The sequence below is a fragment of the Sesamum indicum genome, linkage group LG2, assembly GCF_026168435.1.
Source record: "Sesamum indicum cultivar Baizhima isolate 11 linkage group LG2, ASM2616843v1, whole genome shotgun sequence".
In the NCBI taxonomy this organism is placed as follows: domain Eukaryota; kingdom Viridiplantae; phylum Streptophyta; class Magnoliopsida; order Lamiales; family Pedaliaceae; genus Sesamum; species Sesamum indicum.
In genome coordinates, this window is record NC_142658.1 from 12,496,024 (window position 1) to 12,516,536 (window position 20,513).

The 20,513-nt window shown below is 34.5% G+C and overlaps 1 protein-coding gene across 4 annotated transcripts; it reads left to right on the plus strand.

The window, feature by feature from the left end:
* Positions 1 to 2,441: 2,441 nt before the first annotated feature.
* LOC105155596 (nucleic acid binding protein) lies at positions 2,442 to 16,776 on the plus strand. 4 transcript variants are annotated; one of them, XM_088877444.1, is made up of 9 exons: positions 2,675 to 2,816; positions 3,050 to 3,150; positions 5,175 to 5,908; positions 6,938 to 7,109; positions 7,188 to 8,631; positions 8,896 to 9,774; positions 9,859 to 9,940; positions 11,216 to 11,263; positions 16,099 to 16,776. In XM_088877444.1, exons 2-9 carry the CDS (start codon positions 3,066 to 3,068, stop codon positions 16,300 to 16,302), a joined length of 3,648 nt encoding a protein of 1,215 aa, XP_088733570.1. In that variant the 5' UTR covers positions 2,675 to 2,816; positions 3,050 to 3,065; the 3' UTR covers positions 16,303 to 16,776. The 4 variants fall into 4 exon arrangements, with proteins under 4 accessions (XP_088733569.1, XP_011069792.2, XP_088733570.1 ...); XM_011071490.3 differs by lacking the exon at positions 3,050 to 3,150 and having other exon boundaries at positions 2,443 to 2,816; XM_088877445.1 differs by lacking the exons at positions 2,675 to 2,816; positions 3,050 to 3,150 and adding an exon at positions 3,157 to 3,335.
* The last annotated feature ends 3,737 nt before the right edge of the window (positions 16,777 to 20,513 follow it).

Below are 20,513 nucleotides of genomic sequence, written 5' to 3' on the forward strand. Positions count from 1 at the left end.
TTAATTATTTCGAAACCTTGTTTCACTTTGTCACTTAAAGACCTTTAACTATATATGTTCTTAAGTTATTATGTATTTGACTTCAACATTTTCATAATATTTACTTTTTGTTAATTAAAGAGTTTAACTATGTATATTCTTATTTTTTTGTTAGTCTCACATCCTTTTTTTCTTTTTTTGTTTTAAGTGTTAAACTGCACCGAAACCATGTAAAATTGCATATCGATTTTGATTTTGAAAGTGGTAATTTGACAAATTATTTTGTAAAATCGTCATTGACACTTCGATTTGAAAATTGCTTAGCAAAAATCAAAATCCCACCGTGATCACCCTTAAAAAAAAACTTTGAAACCATATGGAGAGGAGATGAAAACATGCAAAAGAAAAATATGAGAAATAAACTAGGAATAAGATGTAGGGGAAGAAGCAAAAGAAACCCACCAAAATTGACAAAGAGAATCACAAATAGGGCACTAATCACTTGGGAGGCGCCGACTTGCTTTAAAAGCAAAACTATGAAGCAGTCTTACTAGCGCAGGAGTCTGCTTTCTCTCTGATTTCATGCCTTATCCAACCAATCAAATGGTGTGTTGTCCGTAGGCAGAAGTCGGTCATATCATTTGGCATTTGGTAATTATGACATACCTTTTTCAATTTGTGTAGATCCCCTCAAAATCATGAGTATAGAAAAATTCTTGAAACAGGAGCTCTTGCATAGCAGGATTATTTCCTCCTACCCGAATAGTCCAACACAAGTCTTGCACTATTGGGGGGAGTGATGATACCTCCTTAACTTATATTTCCTAAATCCTGAAGCAAAGGAGTGGACCCCCATTGATCGGACCAACAGGCCCATGACCAATGTACTACGTCATGTGTTCTACATTTATACTAACCTGGCCGTACCCAACAATATGTCTGATGCAGAAGTATGCAACAAACAATAGAGAATCGACACCGGATAAGCTTTCCACATCTACACCCACGCCGCTTTAAAAATTCTCCTACTAATTCTCTTCATATAAGCGGAATCAACCCTGACAAACAACAACCTCCCAGAATTTTTGGGTTGACTGGGCAAGACACGTCCAAATAGTCATATCTTCATCAAGGAAAGTCGAAATCTTATTTTGATTCTTTTCTTAGTTAGCTAACCCCTACATCTTTCCTATGATATGTAGATTGCCACCACCAACTCCCCTATTTCACTCCAAATCCTCCTATAAATAAATATCATAGTGCAGTCAAAATGGAAACTCAAGCTATCTACACTCTACACCTTTTTTACCTTGGCAAACAATACGGGTTTACACTCCATGCTCATTTTTGGCACTCCACTAGCTCACTTTAGCTTACACTTTGATATTTCATAAGTTCACCTCAATTATTATACCATTATCGTATGTTATTTTAAGTGTTTCCCAACTCTATTTACTTAAACATTGGAGTGCTAATTCCTATTTTGTTGATTAGTTCTCCCTTGACCTTAATATTTTTTTGTAAGTAAAATTGATTAATTAGCATTGTTATTATTATCATTAAAATAATTGATGGAATCACGAAATCTCAAAATAAGTTTACAAATTGATAACAAATATAACATTAAATTCATATACATTATATTAAATAAGTATTTACTAAATAAAATTATCAAAACTAAATTATTGATTAAGCTTATTTTTAGATAGATATTTGATTATAATACAAATAAAAACAACAGATTTTATTATTATTTAAAATTAAAATATGAGATATTAATTAAATATAATTTAATATATGATGAAATTTCAATATGAATTTGATATAATATCGATTATATAGTTAAATATATAAAAATATTTTATATTGCAAAAAAATAAAATATTGAAAAAAAATAGAGAAAAGTTCTCGTGCTTTGAACACAAATACTTGGCCTCGAGCTCTTGTTGAGCCACGTGCCGGCTTGACTCATCTTGCACCCTTACTTAAGGTATGAAACGAAATAAGATTATATTCTAAAATCGAGAACTTGAAATACCCGATGACAATACAATCTACCTAAGGTATAAATTTATGAAGGCTTAATTTTATCGTAAAAGCATGCTGGACGTATTTGAAAGCATGTGGTAGGTTAAGTTGAGAAAAGAAAAAAAAATTAAATATTAAAAATAAAAAATTAATATATTAATAAATTAAAAACACCCTATTCAATTATATAAAAGTATAGATTTTATAGATTAAGTGACTATGTAATTTTATAATTGATCTGGTTAAATTCTTTGTTTTAGTTTTTGATTTAGAAGTATTGGATTAAATATTTTTATTTTATATTTTTGGAAGAGAGACAAAAATTAAAAAAGAATAATTTGTATTTTCTTTATTGAAGAGGATAAAATGAATATTTTCATATTGAAATTCACACAAAATAAAGCTTTTAATAACTAAAATAAAATACAGCTCTACTCAAACAAATGATCAAAATATAGAAGGGATAGACGGGCTTGTCACTCTCAGTCTTTGCCCTCTTCTGTGCGCCATGGCCGCAGCGGAGCAGCCCCTGAAAAAGCGAAAGTTACAAGAACCGCCACCTCCGAAATCTCCGCCGCCACAACCACCGCCACCTCCGCCGCCGACAGAACCACCTACACAACCTTCGCAGCCGCACACGCCTCCGCGGTTGTCTCAGGAAGAAATCTTGCGAAGGCGCAGAAGCCAAGAAGAAATTCGGAATGTTTTTGAGTGCTATAAGAGAATAAAATTCTGCATCGGTCAGAAGGATAAGCGTTTTATGCCGGAACTGGAAGAAGCCTATCTCTCTCTCATCACGGCCGCTAGAGGTTAGGGTATCGTTTTTGTGCTTCCTTTTTTTTTTTTTTGTCTTTTTCATCTGTTACTTGGAGAATTACTGATCGTCCTTTTATTTTTTTGGTCCTAATAATTCGAAAGAAATTAAACTATTGCAGTAAAGATGTGTTTTCTTGTCTTTACTTCAGGGGAACTTTAGAGCATAAATTTTAGGGTTCGATTTTTATTTATAATTTTTTGGTTTTATGTTGTTTGATAATACCAGATAAGCAGTTGTCTTGATGGTGTGTTCCGTTGAAGTAGGACCGCAAATAGAATTGAGCTGTGCAGGGTGGTTGGATATTTATTCAAACAAGCTTTCGACATGCTAAGTTTCTATAACTTTCTCAAATGAAATGATAACTTGTGTCGTTTTGATCTTTGAGTATAAAGTGCTAAATGATTTGCATTTTAATAAAGTTGCTTGATCTCACCATTTGCTTGGGCTTGACAATATTTTCGCAGTTTTGGTAGCAAATCGACCAACCTTGGTCATTAGCTGTTTCATTAAAGTTAAGCTCACTATCCCAAATCTTGCTTCATATTGGCAAATCATAATGTGATGTGCATGCTTCCTTCCATCATCTCACCGGATTTATCCCAAGCTACATTTGGTGGCGGTGGAGCAGTACTTGAATCACATAGACTATTGGGAGTGTCCTTATGACCACTTATATGGAGGCAGGATTTTCTAAATAGTTGACCCCAGTTTTTCAATTGGATCCTGATATGATTGAAAATTCCTTTCTACATATATGTGTGGTAAACTGAAGGATTTGATATGGCATGTAAATTAGATTGCTGCCGCCAATTACTTAGTATATGGAGAAGAAAATGACTGTGACCCACTAGTTAATGTTGTTGTTCAACCACCGAGTTGGTGGGTACATCCCTACCAGCGCTCTTTCTCTTTGTTACCCTGTCTGTAACTAATCTTTAAGGTCTTTGTCCTTGGGCAAGAATCAGAAACCAGCAGTATGTCAACCGTTGATCAGATTCATGTGAACGGGACTATGTTCAATGTGATTAGCACCGCTTACTTTTTGCTTTCAAAGGAATATCTTGAGTTACTACACTGAATGGATAACTGTGTTAGAAGTAGATTATCTTTACTGTTGAGTTTATTGTAGGGGAGCTCAACGTAAAACTTCCGAAGTATCCACACAGTTGAAATTAAATTTTCTTTCTCAAGTTTTACAATATTAGTTATCAACTTTTGTATGCCTACGGTGCGTAAAGAAAGTATTCCACCTCAAATTAATGTAATTTTTCTGGATCTGATTGGTTGAATTATCATAGTTTTCAATAAGCAGAATTGCTAACTCATGCCATAGAAGAACATGGCTTAAAGCAGAACCCTAGTGGAGGATGCTTGTTGAGAAGGATGTCTTATGTTATCCATTTAATTCTACAAGTTGGAATGATCTGCATTCGTTTTAATGACAAGTGATTAATGTCATAATACTCATATATGGTGTATGTAAAAGCAAAAAAAACTTGAGAGCTTCTATCCTCTCATGTATTATCAATCATGTTTCATCGTTACCATAAAATGATCAAGTATTTGATTCTTTGTTTTTGCACACACTAAGCTAAAAATGTTTGGTGAAATTTTGAACATTCGTGCCACCAGAAGCATGAAAAAACTACCTTTAGACTTTTGCTCTCTAATGTTCATCATGATCATATGGAAGAGAAGTTGCCATATAGCTCAAAAGATAATTAGTGATTAATATCGCACCAGCATATCACAGATAAAGCACCAATAATTTAGATAATAACCCTCCCAGTATGTTACAATGTCCAATCTAGATATCTTCTTGAGATGCCAACTGCGTGTTGATTTGGTCAAGCACTCTCTTCTATGCTGCCTATGTAATGTTCAAGGACAAATAGAATCATGGGTTGCTGGTGTGAAGTAACAGAGGTTCACCAACAAGCTGCTGGAAGATCCGAAGCTATAGTTGTCCACTATATTACCAGTCCTGCTGTTATATAAATTACACATGTTGTCTTCCCTAATTTTTCTCAATTAAAGTTGATACATCTTGTATTTAAGATTATGAGAACTTCCATCACTAGATATCAGATGAATGATGTATGGTTTTATGAAGTAAATCTCTATTAAATTTCTTTCTTGAACTTAAGTAATGCCTTTAGGTGGAAATGTCAATCTCTTTTGATGATAATCAGCAACAAGTGTGGAATTTAGTTATTGTATTCTTAGTTTTATATTAAACAATTTGAGTGGCTTCTGCCTTTTGATATTATATTTCCTTTATATTGCACATATAGTTTTGATTATCCATGTAAACTTTTGTGATATTTATGATGCTATGATGCTATTACAGGTGGACTATGTGTACAACGTCTAGTGGCAGAGCACATACCGCACTATGCATCATATTGTCCAACTGCACTTGAAGCTGCAGCAAATGTTGTAACAAGTATGTATAATCGGTGCTTCGCATTGATAAGTAGGGGAGAAGACATTGATGGTATTCCTTTTGAGACTGCTAAGACCTGCATATTAGGTCTAGTTGATATCTGCCAGGCTGCTTCTTCTGTGGCCTCAACTTCAGCAGTTATTCAAGGGATATGTTCTGCAGTTTTTCTTCATGTTTTTACTTTTCTCGTGTCCTCTTTCGAGGGAAAGGATATCTTTGGTATTATTGACTGGAGAGTCCTGAGAATTTATGAAGTTGCAGAATCGTTTTCTGATTTTAAGCGCGAGTTTTTGGAGGAAGATAATTCTGTGTTATTCAAATTGTCTAAGTTGCATGCACTAAGTTTTTTGAGGATTTTCTTCAGTTGTCCTAAAGATTCACTTATTGCTTGCTTTGAAATCTTTAACTCCACTGGAAAGGAGGGGGCACAGAAAGGAAATTACTTTCTTCGCCAGTTGACAATTGAACTGAATGATATTGGTACTCATCGTGTGGATGAGGGATGTGCTGAATCATCCATTCAATCTAGCAGAACAGAAGGTGATGAGAAGCAGCCTACTAACAGCTGTCCTCTATCAAAGGGAAATTCTTTTTCAAATAGTACACCAGCAGTAATAAAGAATTGCTTGTTAGGACTGGTAATATACTCTATATTGTAATGTGTCATACTTCTCAGATTGATTCTATGATGAAAGCATTCTGTTAGTCCTGGTTCTGTTACAGGAGCTGTTATTTGTTTTCTATTTAAAGCACTTGCTAATTCTGTTTGGGGAATTTCTAGGACTGTGGGCACTTGGCAATACGGACTGGTTTTGTGTTGACCTGTGGGATTGATGTATTGTTGATATATTCTTCTGGTAGCTAATCTTGTTCCATAGTTGGTACTATTATTAGCTACGGGACTTCAGTTTTGACAATGGAAGTACTCGTAGTTGATGCTCTAAAGGATCATTCGCCTTGCTGACATTTAACTTCATGTATGGAATTTGCCGAAGCTGAAACCTTAACTCAAGCTTTGATCGTATAACCTTGTTGACATTCTTTTAGTATTCTGTTATATCTCTAGAATCAGCTTCTATGCATGTAATATTACCCTCAAGCATTCATGTTATAGGTTTGATATCAAGCTTGCTTCCATTCATCTTAGGAACTCATGAAGCAAGTAAGATGAACTTTCTAACCTACACTACACTACATGACATTTCCTTTTGTTAATGACCTTATAATATGCTGGATATGATGGTTGGAGTTGCATAAAAAAGAATGATGTTGTAATAGAAACTGTGATTCAAGTCTAGTTGGAATGCTGACCTATCAAATCAAATGGTGTAGAACTGTTCCTGTAGCTGAAGTAAAAGCACTGACATTTTGCCTGCCCTGTGGTTAATATTATCAGATAATATTTGATGGTGCCTATATAGCATCTCTCAATGATTGAACAGCTGAAAGTAGTAGAACATATCATTCTACACTTTTAATATTGTCATGTTACACTATCTAAGAGTTCACTAGTCAGCCTCTTCAATGAGCGGAATGCTGATGGTATTGTCCTGTTTAGCTTTTACCATTATAATACTGGTTAGAGCTTGTCCAAAAATGTTTCGGATTATTATTATTATTATTATTTTTTTGACTGCTGTACTTTATTCTTGGTTTTTGTTTTACAGGTTCTTAATAGAGATCCAACGCTCAAAAGTTTGATTTTTTCAAGATACAGGATGCTTTGCGATTCTGCATCTGCTGAAGTCGTTTCTGACATTACATCTGTTCTAGAAGAAGTATTTGAATCTTTTATTCTACAAGTTAAGGCAGAAGACCGTCAAGTAGATGGTGCTGAGGGTACTCCTTTTTCATCTCAATATGTGAATCAGTACTTGGTTTCTAGAATATCTAATAAGCTAGGATCTCCTTCTGTAGTTTCAGGGAGAGATTGTCCACAGAAGCTTTCAGGCATCCATTTGAAAAAAGGTAGCACACAAATCAATGCTGGGGTTGATCCTTTTGATGGAGAATCAAAGTCGATGGATTCTCATTATGGGGATCCTGGAGATCATTCCAATGCCAAAACGTTCATGCCTAGGGAATTGTTGAACCGACAGTCTTTCTCACCCAGAACGAGAGCGCCGCGGGATTTCAGAAGCAACTCATTTAATGGTAGAAGCCATTCTACCCAGGTAGAGAGGAGTCCAATTCCGAATATCGACCAACCTATACCTGCTCTAAGATCCTCCACTGAAGCTGCAAATTCTCCTTTTGAATCTCCAAAGCAAAATATTCCTCCTCCTCATTCATCAACCCACCATGCAATATGGTACTCTGATGGAGACCCTGCTGCAATGGATATCTTTCCAGCTTCAAAACAACTCTGGCTGGGGTCATTAGGTCCTGATGCATCTGAAATGCTTATTAGGTTTCAGTTTGAGAAGTTTGGTCCTATAGATCAATTGCGATATTTTCCATTTAAAGGATTTGCTACTATTGAGTATAGAAATATTATGGATGCTTTGAAAGCTAGGGAACTAATGCGGGGGCGTTCCCCTTGGGGTGCCTGCCTACGGATAAAGTTTTTGGATACAGGATTAGGAACAAGAGGAGCTATAAATGGTATTGCTGTTGGTTCTAGTTGCCATGTTTATGTTGGAAATGTTTCAAGCAAATGGGCAAAGGATGAGATGATGCATGAAGTTAAGAAAGTACTTCACAAGGGCCCTCGCACGGTCATTGATCTTAGTAGTGAAGGTGCATTATTGATGGAATTTGATGCACCTGAAGAAGCTGCCATTTCAATAGCTCATCTACGGTGGCATCGCAAGGAAAATAGTAATTTTTTCCCACCTCCCTCCAACTTAGGTCCAGCTAATGTAATGATGCATGCTGAAGGTGCAAGGCCTTCTCCTGCTTCAGTTCATGTTGATACGAGAAACAATTTCCCTGCTAATAGCATGATTGGATCACCTCATGGTCAGACTTTGATAGAGAAGCCTCCTGAGAATTATTTGACAAGGACATCGGGATTGTCTTCATTGCTTCAACAGTTACGTGCAAAGTATAATCTCACTCACCCCCAAGGTTCTTTTGAGAATCATGCGCATGGTGCTCCAATGTGGGAACATGAACGAGCACCAACAAACACACTTTGGATTAATATTCCAAATATAAGCCCCTCGTGTATCACTGATGATGAGCTTTTGGCTGTTTGCAACATTGCAATCAATAAAACTGGATCTGTTGTCAGGATGAGTAGAACAAGTATGCCAAGAGGTTCTTATTGGGTTATTGAATGTAGCAGCACAGATACAGCAAATACTTTATTGAAGAATTTACGAGACTGTCCTGGGATTTTCTTCCAGATAGAATTCAGGTTTGACATTGTGCTAAGTTTTTACTTTTTCTGTATTTGCTCTTAGAAATTTTGTTGTGCATCTTTCCCATGTTAGCATCTACGGGATTCAGTTGATCTGTCTGGTAGTTATTCAGTCTTGGTCTTACCTAATGTTGCCACACATTTCATAAAGTTTATCTTAGAGATATGTAGTTGGGGTACTTATATCTTCGCATAATTTCTTTCATGTCATTGGTTAACTTTTAATGCCAAGCTGAACTATTGCACCAATGTTTTCATCAGAAATCCTGCAAACCCCCACGTCACAACTCCCTCAGTAAGACCAGATAGCAGTTCTCTGGAACTTACATCACCAAGAATAAGTCAGGAACATTGTGGGTCTATGATGCAAAGTGCGAACCCTTTCCAGTCAACTTGGACTGCTGGAGGAATTGTGGAAATTGGAAGAAGTGGTACAACTGAACAATCATGGGTGTATGGAAAACCTGAAAGTGGAATACATCCTGGAGTAAGCATTGCATCCATATCTAAAACTCCAGGACCATCTATTACACCACAGCAGCCGATTCAAGCTTCTACATTCGCTCGACCTGTCTATGCACCTCCTAATAGTTTGTGGGATGCACGTGGGGTGGGTCATCATCTGCCTCCAAAGCATATTCCTTCTCCTGTAATGCCAGCTAATGCTCACGGTAATCTGCAAGGCCCGCCATTTTTACCTGCTTCTGTGACTCCATTGGCACAGATCCATGGAAGTTCTATGGCACCATATGATCAGATGTTCTCTATGCCTGTTGTCCCTCCTCCATTATCATCTTTACCACCACCTCCACCTAATTTGCCTCCTCCCTTACCTCAGTCTGATTTCCGTCCTCCTTTGCCTCCTCAGCCTGAGTTACAGCCTCCGCTGCCTCCAACACCTCCACCTCCACCTCCACCTCCACCTCCCCCCCATTCCCAGCCTCCTGCATTTCCTCCTCCCCCTAGTTCTCCACCCCCACCTCCTCCATCTGTAGCTGCTGATACAGAGACTAGGTCTTCCCAGCACTATCCCTGGCAAGGGATATTGAGTAAAAGTGGCGTTTACTACTGTACAATACATGCACAACGAGTGGATTCTGATATTTGCAACTACTCAAATGCTATTGTTGAGCCTGCAGAGTAAGGATTCGTGTCTTACTTTGATCTTCATGCAGAATGAGATGAACAAATGTTTCTTTAAATTGTTTTCTGATGAATGTGCAGATGGCCTGCTAGGTTGGATATGACAAAACGCACTGATCTCCGGCATGTGAAATCAACATTTTCTAGTACCCCGCCTCACAGAGTGAGTGGTGAACTTGTTATGGTTGCTCTGTGTGTGTGTGTGTGTGGCTGTGCCCATGTTCATGTCTGTGTTTGTATGCAAGTCTCTGCTCCTAACGCAGTGCCTTTGGACTTCTCATTGATTCCCTTTATGCTCTTATGTGATTGCTTGTCAAAGAATATTCATTTTACTTGTAGTTTGTAATTTTAGCTTCAGTTTCAATCCTGCCCCACCCATACCTCTCAGAAAAGAATAGAATACTAATCATTAATAAATGTGTGAGACACCTTACAAGAATAATCTTCATTGAGAAAGATCAAGGATTATGTCAGTATCTTGCAATTGCATCTAACAATACCTTGTTTTATATTGCTAATTGGCATCATCAGAAGTGAGCTGATGTGATCCAGACTGTTCAGTGACAATTGTACAGAATAAAAATTCTCTGCTTTTCCATTGTCTTTTCGTCCATTATTTATTCAAAAGGTCTCATAAATCAACTTGCATGGAATCCTTGGATCTGATCCCACTGCTCTACATACACAGTAACACAGAGTTCCTCTTGTGAAGGCACAATGTATAGGAAATCGGGTTTTCAGGTTGGCCTTTGATAATGATGACTGTACAACATTTATGAAACTTTACAGAAACATCATTAGTATTGTATTTCTGAAAATTCCTAAAATTTCTTTTTCTTTTCGAGTTTCAAATTTTTGAAGGAATAGTTTGCTGTTTATTCCTTGTTTTTGTAATATTTGGTTGGATTATTTTGTAATAGTTCATTTTGTAAATTGTGCTAGTTTTAGTTTTAAGATATAGAACTAAACCACCAACCAGCCCAACCAAAAGGATCCATCCTACCCAACCCGAATCACACTTGTCAGGAAGATAAATTGGTTTCTTACAGTTAAAATTTCTGCCTGACCACTAGTGTCTTGTTGGTTTGATATTCTCATGAAAGCAACCTAATCGCACTGCCTATGCTCCTAATCTAAGCTACATGACACATGCAACCATAAAGAACATTTTTTGAGTGTGGGTTTTGACCAGTTAATGGGTTTGGACTGACCTGGCCACACTAGAATCTTGTGGTTTTTGAAGGTCTTAAAGTCTGCATAACACAGCTTTAGTTAATTTATCAGCTTTCGCGGCCTACTAAGTGGTGTTGTCTTGATGAATGAAGTGTGCTTGAGATATATGCTCATGGTTATTCTGTGGCAATATCAATGCTAGATAACTGGTGTCATATTATTCTGTGGCAATCTATTGCCTACTGATTTTATCTCTATGTGACAGAGAGAAATTTGTTGGCTGCTTCCATCCTCTAGTGGCGATCACAAGGGTGTAAGTCGAATCTGCAATTGTGTTTCTATTTTTCTCCATCCCTTCATATCACTTGATGTTGCATGGCGAATGTCTATGTAAATTTTTACTGCTTTTCTCCTTTTTGCTACTACTAGTCTACTAGCAACTACTACATGCATCACATGTGTAGAAATGTTACTGCTATATCGAAAGTTAATTCTTAAAAGTAAAAATCTGCCTTAGTGTTCACTAATTATTATATGTAGTTTTGTATTACAATCAATTAACACATAGTAAAAAATAGTGATCTATAGAAGACTATACAAAATTATCACAAAAACTTAGTTAAAGGCTTGAAGTCCTTTATTTGGATTTTTTTATAAGTAATGCTGATTTAATAAGACTTGATTATTCATTATTGGTAGGTCTTTTGATAGCATGCGTTTACTGCTTAATTTTTCATGTCATTATTTGTTGTTATTATACACTTATGGTATTATATTAAAAATACAATTGGCATAGAAACAAAAGTAATTATGTATATAAATGATTATCTTTCTTAAAGTCTGTTCGTAAGAGTTTTGGTCTTATTTTTCATAAGCAATTTTAATTGAATAAGATTGATGATTTTATTTGCTGATATCTATTTTTATTCTTAATATTTATTTGGTTTATTTTCTTAATTTTAACTTATTCTTAGAAATTACCTCTATAAATTATCATTTTTTTAAGTTCTAAGTTTTAACTTAACTGTCTCATTTTCTATTTATTATTTTATGGTCACTAAGTTCTTCTGCATAATCAGTCCGTTTACTGAATTTGAAAATATAATTATATAACCGAAATCTAGCCTATAACTGACATTTCAGCATGCGGTTATTTCAAATCTTACTTTTAAACGATTTGTTTAACATTGATTTGCTATTTTTTTAACATTTTTTATACAACATTATATTGTCTCTTTTTCTGATCTTTGTCAATATTTTGTTACTTGATCTTGTCAAATGGATTCGGGTTATGTTAGTTCTTTTTAAGAAGCAGCTAATGTAACTTGTTAAAATCTTAGTATCAAAATAATTTTATTTTATATCATAATGTTCTATATTTGTAGTAATTAAATTTAAGGTAAATTACATCGACCTCTCCTGAAGTTTGGCATAATTACGAATACCCCCTCGTTGTTTGAAAAATTACAAATACTCCTTGATGTTTGATGAAATTATGTAATCCTTGGATGGAGGTATGAAATTGTCAATTTTGCCCTTATTGTATTTTTTCATTTTTAGTTTTTAAAATTAAAAAGTTATAAAAAATCAAACAGGATGGATAACAAAATTTTTAACAATTATAAAAAAAATTATTCACTTAGTCCATGAAAAAAATAAAAAATAAACAAAATTATAATTTTTGATCCACAAGGGCATTTTGGTCAGTTCACCATAAAAAATGGATGAAAACCTAATGGATTGGGCTAATTGTTAGACGATCGTTAAAATCAGGGGGGTATTGATAATTTTTCAAATAATGAGGGGTATTTGTAATTATGCCAAACCTTAAGGGAGGTTGTTGAAATTTACCCTTAAATTTAATACCGTTTACTCTATTTAAATTTTAAGGTTGTTCATTCATCATATGTGCATTTTCTATCTCAAATTCTCACTTCAATTTCATTTTTATCTACTATGTCAATTTTTATGCGGGGGTGGGGTGGGGGTGTATTTAGATGGTTTTTCTGGTTTCAAATTGTAAAAGTTTGTATCTCATATACTTAAAATTTAGTCTACAGCTAATATTTTAGTTTGCATTTTTTTATCCGAATCTTACTTGTTCACGTTATTGTTTAATGTTTTTCACTATGTTTTTAAGCTTTTTCTCCTTTTTCTAATATTAATAGTACAAGACTATCTATTTTGTCTTGCAATTTATTTTTTTACATTGATTGATTTATAATAGTTGTTAGTAATTACTTTTGATGAAAAATTAATGCTACTCACATGAGCTTTTCCAGTATAATTCTATTTAGTATCATAAGAATTATATTAATTTTATTTCAATACTAACAATATAAATTTGGCCGCTTCACTCACTCCAGTATTTATAAAAGTTTTAGCTTAATAGTTTACATATGCGGCTCATGTAAAACTTTATAGCTAACGGTTATCATATGTACCTCAGTAAAGTATTTTTTCAATAATAAATTTAAATAACTGTTGTCTAAAATAATGTTTGCATTTTTATTGTGTTTTAATTTAGGGTAAATTACATTTTACCATTCGAATTATATTCGTTTTTACATTTTGACATCTAAACTTTTTGTGTCGATTTGCCATCTCAATTTTGTGAATTTGCACTTTACCATATATGATGAGTTTTTTGCTAATTGTTTTGCCCGGGAAACATCACATACTATGGATATGTGAAAAATATTACATCACATAACTATTAAATATCACAAGTGAATTGCATGTGATTTTTTTAGACAAAAAACTTGGTGAAAAAATAGTTATAAATGGGAAAGTGCAAAATTTCATAAAGTTGAGATGGTAAGTTGACACAAAAAAAGTTTAGGAGCCAAAGTATAAAAATAGTCATAGTTTGGATGCTAAATGTTATTTACCCTTTAATTTAATTGAAAGTATCATCAATCGTAAAATTATATCTAGGTAGTTTAGAGAAATTAGAACTACTAAATAGTTTCTTTTTTTTAATTAGAATTTTCTTTTATAACTAATCCTTATTTATTGTTATAAATAGTCCTTAAATTATCTTTCACAAAAGAAACAAACCTCAGTGGGAATTCACACTTTTATTATAGTATAAATATAAGAGATAATTGCATTTACACCCCCTCACTTATTGTCCTTTTACGCAAACTACCGCTGCCTTTTCAAAAATTATAGAAACCACCCCTAACAGACTTTAAAACCCTAAATTACCCCTATAAATGGTCAAATTTTAATTTTTTCTCAATGACACAAATGCCCTCAGGAGTGTTTTGTAATTACCAAAAGGTAGAGGGAGTGCCAAGTAATGTTTATGGGAATGAATAATATTACCCCGTATAGTTTTTCATTATTTATACTAATTTTTAATTTAAATTTAAATTATTTTATTAATTTTTTTTACTGAATCTGTATATAAAGTTACACTTCTTAATAATTGAAACATTAAATTATTCAATTAATATATTATTAATAAAAATTAGTTACTAGCTCATAAATTTAAATTAAAAAATTATCACACTTGTACAAATTATTTTTTTAAATTCTTAAAATAAATATATTTTTTTTATTTATAACTAATTTTATTAAAATTAATAAGTTATGCATGTATGTATATATGTTTATACAATATAAATAATAAATATGTATATAATTGGACATATTTGTATGTATGTGATATAATATAGACATACATATTTTTATGGCGAACGATAGCGGAGGAAAGTGAAAGATTGGGCACAAGAGGGGCGAGGACATAGCCCATAGGCCTTAATAGGGCGGTGGGAACGAGGGCACAGGCAAGAGTTGTGGGTGTGATAGGATTGGAAAGAAGGAATAATTTTTTTAAAAAAAAAATTTAATAATTTAAAATGTTTTTTTGAATAATTAAATTATTTATTTTACTAATTCTAATATAGTTTATATAAACTGCATAAATTATTTTAAATTATAACTTATTAATTCTAATAAAATTTAATTATAAATAAAAATAGAGGATAAATAATTTTTTAATTTTAATAATTTTAGAAATTTATAAAAGTGTGATAATTAATTTGAACTTATAAGCTAGTAATTAATTTTGTTAATATATTAATTGAATAATTTAATATTATAATTATTAAAAGTGTAATTTTATGTAAAGATTTAATTAAAAATGAATAGAATAATTAAATTAAAATTAAAAATTAGTACAAATAAAAAAAAAAATATACGGGGTTATATTATTTATCTCCATAAACATTACGTTGACACCTCCTCTACCGTCTGGTAATTACAAAACACCCTTAGGAGCATTTCTGTTATTAAAAAATTAAATTAAAATTTGATTGAGTCAACAGGGACATTTTGGGATTTTAAAGGCGGCTAGGGCTGGTTTCTATAATTTTTGAAAAGGCAGGGGTGGATTCAATGGTTTAACATTGGTTGTTTTAATTATATGAATTCTTGTTATGTTGAATTTGTTGTTTTATATGTCTTATGTAACTCCTTATACATTAATCTAGTCAAATAATACTAATTATATAGATATATAGATTATTTCTTATATTTGCGCCATCCTTCGAAAAGGCGCGTGCCGCGTCGTGCGCCACTGGCTACTATGGGGGTGGCTTGTGTAAAAGGGCAATAGGTGAGGGGGTCTAAATGTAATTATCCCTAAATATAAATACATAATATGTTATGTTATTTACTGAAGTTTAAGCTTTACATTTTTTACATATGCAGTTTATTTTGATTTTACCTGCAAATGAGATTTACACTTATGCACATATTTGATTGAAATATTACCTAGAGGCATCTACCTGAGTAATATATTATGCCCCCACAAATGCACCTGCCATGTTCAGTTGGAAAATCCCGAAATAATCAAGGATCTACTATAATTTTCCTACATCCAGTTTAGATCCAGTAATGAGCAATACGAATAATCAGTTCATGTGAGGTAGTAATAGAACAACTCCTAACATTACAAATTAGAAGACGTCCTGCATAGAAAGCAATGCGCCTTTCTCTGATATAGGTCATTGCAGTACTGACTTTGTTCTATTTACTGTCAAAGTCCTTTGCATGTTTGGAACATTCTCATGGTAGTCTGTTGAATTATCATGTCCATTCGTTACCAAAGCGATTGAAATTTCTAATTCTATGTTGCAGTTTCAAGATTTCATATCATACCTGAAGCAGCGAGACTGTGCAGGAGTAATCAAAATCCCAGCTGCAAAGTCCATGTGGGCAAGACTACTTTTTATTCTCCCATACTCGCCCGAAATGTGTTCCATGCTATCCATTCCTCCTAATCCCTCTCTTTGCCTGATCGGTTTGATTCTTCCTAAAGAAACAAACTCGGAGTTGTCGTGATGGGAGCACTTAAACACTTGTGCTCTATGAAACGCTTCAGAACACAAGTCGACGACATTGGTCCCATCTGTCGTGTGTTGGAACTCTCAAGCTGTGAAATCTTGCTCCTTGCAATAGCTCCTTCTAGTTATATTTCAGATGGTACTTGGTTTGCTTTTGGTGATTTTGACAGAAACATGGAGGCAGAATTTGTAGTATAGTTTATCATATTGCCAGACCCAACTGTTTATCATTATTTAAGCCACAGCCATTGCAGATTCCTTCATTTGGGAATTATTGTGGGATACCGTTTTGTTATCCAATTAAAGCAGTTGTTCCTAGCATAGAATTGATCATTAACTGGCTATAGTCCAACTATCTAATTCAAATCACCCTGCAATCCCTGTACAGGAAATTTTTGTCAGTGTTTCTACAGCTTCATATATTTGTTATTATAGATTGGTTAATTTATAATGCATTGTTGATTTGTTGATAGTGGTTCTATGTGTGATAAATTTTCCTAACTAAAGAATATTTGCTTTCAAAGCTTAACTTTTAGTGGATACAACTTTAACTTGGATCCGAGCAGGTGTGTTGTGCTTGTCATCAAGACATTGTCTCAGGACTCGGATCAATAATGTTTTTCCTTATTATCTTTATTTTGAGGCAAGGCTGTAGCTGGTCTGAGTTGAGCTTGTCATGCAATTCGTATACATGTATAATGTACCTAATATGAGCTTCATATCCTAATCCCCAGGCATTCACTTCGTGCACCGGAAAGGACCATTCTATGGTCCAAAGCTTAAAGTAGCAGGATGACACGCAAAACGGGAGCATACCTCTTGCATTGTATTTGCATGCAACCTTTTTCTTTTTTGGTTTGTAGGATTTATATTGCAATGTCTTGATCCGAATTACTTTTATTATTTTGGCCTGGTAAAGGCAGTGTTCTAATTTTAGAATTGTTGTAGGACCCCATACATAATTGATTGTGTAAATGTATTTTACTCGGCGAGAACAAATAAATTATGATTATTGCTTAATATTCTTGTTTCCCTCTATATTTTATTGTTATGTAACATTATATGCCAAATTACTTATACTAACAGGTGGGTTAATGATAGTCTACTTGTTTTAAAAGTAATTTGAAGCAAGACCATTGAAATTACTAGGCTGATTACTCTAGATTAAGAAAAAATTTCCTTCGAAATGTTGCAGCATCCTTTAAGTGAGTTGGGGGGCGGCTCTGTATAGTGGGGCCGGACCGCCGACGAATAATAGGTACCCCCACCCCAGGCAGAGTTAGTGAGCCGTGTAATAGGCTCCCTAATTTCTATTCTTTGTTATCTGTATCGAACTTATTTGTTCCAAAGAAATAAATATTATTTTAACCTGATGTTTTTTAAACTATTTTGCAATTGTAAACAATTGTTTTGTCTATGTATATATAACCGTAATTCACGTGTATTGACTTCATATTTAAGCTTTTATACAAGTTATATATAATATTCCTGTGTCTTTTGATATAAGTATTATTCAAATTGGAAGATCTGTAATACAAACAAAAACTTATGTAATTAAATAGCAACAGTACACTCCACAAGTAATATAATATCCACTAAGGTTGGCAATAAAAAAAATTATCCATTGACCAACCATATTTTACTTTCATTCATTCCCTCATGTAGCGACAAACTTCTGCAAGATGAGCTAATTTTGATAGTTTGCATTGTTAGCAATTAAAGATTTTTCCTTTCTTGAATTGTCAATTCATTCCGTCTCACTGGATGGAAATTATATTTAATTATAACTAACATCTTACCTATGAAATCTCACTCGCTTTGCAGGAAACATGCACTATTACAACCCCCTTCCCCCGTTTTCACATTTGCAAGTGTATGCTGTAATTGAAAATTCCTCATAAGCTAAATTACTACCATCTTTCGCTGCAATCAACAACCCAATCATGGCAGGAGATGATTTTCATTACCAAAACGAGCTCTTCTATTTTGTGCATTAGACACGTGATATCGAGAAGTCTTTTATCGATTCACTACTTGATCACAACAAAAATGACACTTTTTCACCGCAATCGCCCCAATTGCCATGCCATCTTATGTGCCATGTTCGATATCAATGTTGTCTTGGTAGTACTTCATCTTACTCGTATTGCCAAGGCGGTTGGTAAAGCTGAAAATCCAATACTGCGGGTACAGGCAAACTAATATGCTTATGTACAGGCAAGGAAAATTGGCAAAGCATATGTGAATGCTCTGGAGCAGCATTTGAATGCATTATGCATTGTATTTGGAAATGATTGATGTGATGATAATTTGGAAGATGAGGTAGAGTTCTTCAACTCAAGTGGAACATGCATGGATGACAAATAGGTGCATGACATCCCACCACATGACAAAGACTCCGAATCATACCACTTGTGGATTTCGTATAGCAGCAACAACAGAGATCTATCTTGGTGGGCATTTGTTCGAACAATGACACAAAGAGTGTTAATAAGCCCTACTAAACATTGCCCGCCCTAACCAAGACCACTGCCTCACCATAATGGGTAGTGAGACGTCTGCTGCAACACCAAGTTCTTGTGCCTCAAACGACCCCGATAGTAATGACGCTGGCCCTTCACCATCCATCAAGAAGGAAGTCCGTGGAGCACACCAAAGAAGTCGTAGATGGATGTCTCTACAAATGCTTGAAATGTCAAAAAGTTTCTTTAATGAGTATGGATGCCTATAGTAATATATGATATATTTGCTTGGTTTTAGTATTAATGACATGATTTGGTTAACTAATTTGGCTTATGATGTTAATGGCATTATACCCATAATCATAGTTTTTGAGGGCCGTTTATTTGGGAAAAAGATTACTTTGGTCCAATAAGTTTCCTCACGTTCAATTTTAGTCCACTATTTTTACGCATTTTCCAGATTAGTACAATAACTTGCAGAAATACTTAAATGAGGTCCGCAGACGGGTTTCTGGACAATTTTAGGACACTTTTACCCCTGTGCAGATTTAAAAGAGTTGTTTTAGTCCATTTACATAACAATTCTTATTTTTTACCCAAGCTCAACCAGAATGGTATCAGAGCGTAGGTTTATTGAAGAAATATATGATTATATTACATTTTGATATTATTTATCCACTAATGGAGGAGATTCTTTGAAAAAAATAGAATCGAACGAGAGTCGAGTTACTGTGAAAATAGGGAATATTTTTCAGATTTTGGAAATACAAAGAAGAGAATTTCTCATAGAAATTCTTGACAAATAATGTGACAACGGTCCCAAGAGGATTGATCCAAAACTTCTCACGCCGGAAAAAAAACAAGAGTGGCTGAGAAATTTTGAAGTTCGACAAGTACTACCAGGAAATGCAGTGAGACGTCTATACTCCACTGAAGTCCATGGTAAAATCCTCACCAGGAGAAACGGAATGGGTAAATTCCTACATAATTTCAGTTCAAAAAATTATGAATGATTGGAAAGAACTCGAGCCGGATACATCAAAGATCTCCCAAGATCTGAGGGAGATACAAAAGACGGTTCAAGACTATGGACATAGGTCAATACATATACCTATAAAAATAGAATCTTTGACCCAAAAGGTGGACGAGGTCCTTAAGATCCTTCCCAATCTACACAAGGGTCTTACAGAACTGAAGGGAGAAATTACAGATCTGAAGAGAAACCAACGAGAGAGCCCTGAGACATCTAAATCCAGACAGGAGCGAATCAGGGATACCCTTGGAACATTACCTCTTCTACACCAAAAAGGAAAGGCTACGGAGATTCCAAAGCCGAAGTCAAGAGAAGATCTGATTATTGCTTCCATTAGATCTATAAAATAATGGAAGTGACAAGAGCGGATCTATCAGATCTACAAGAATTGACGGAATCCTTTTCCCAACTCGGGATAGTGGATTTAGTCAATATCCAAACAAATGAGATCACTCTAGCACTACCACCGCCGGAGGGAAGTACATGCTCTAATGATCCTCCACAGGATCAATCGATGAGAGAAAGTGGGGATTTCCACACTAATGCCACTCCAACATTTGTGGAAACCAGGCTAAAGGAAAATTCAGGAAGAAATCCAAAAAGAGTGTCGGAGAATACACCTTGGGCAAGGACCATGCTCCAACCCTTACATCTATATGGTGCTATACTGAACCTGGATATTATCGATTTTCGAAATACCGAGAAATTAATAGA

Bases quoted from the DNA above. Each gene is read 5' to 3' on its own strand.
- LOC105155596 (XM_088877443.1), top strand. From the start codon at position 2,516: ATGGCCGCAGCGGAGCAGCCCCTGAAAAAGCGAAAGTTACAAGAACCG. The intron at 2,817-5,174 runs GTTAGGGTATCG...ATGCTATTACAG, and splicing joins TCTCATCACGGCCGCTAGAG to GTGGACTATGTGTACAACGT. The intron at 5,909-6,937 runs GTAATATACTCT...TTTGTTTTACAG, and splicing joins AGAATTGCTTGTTAGGACTG to GTTCTTAATAGAGATCCAAC.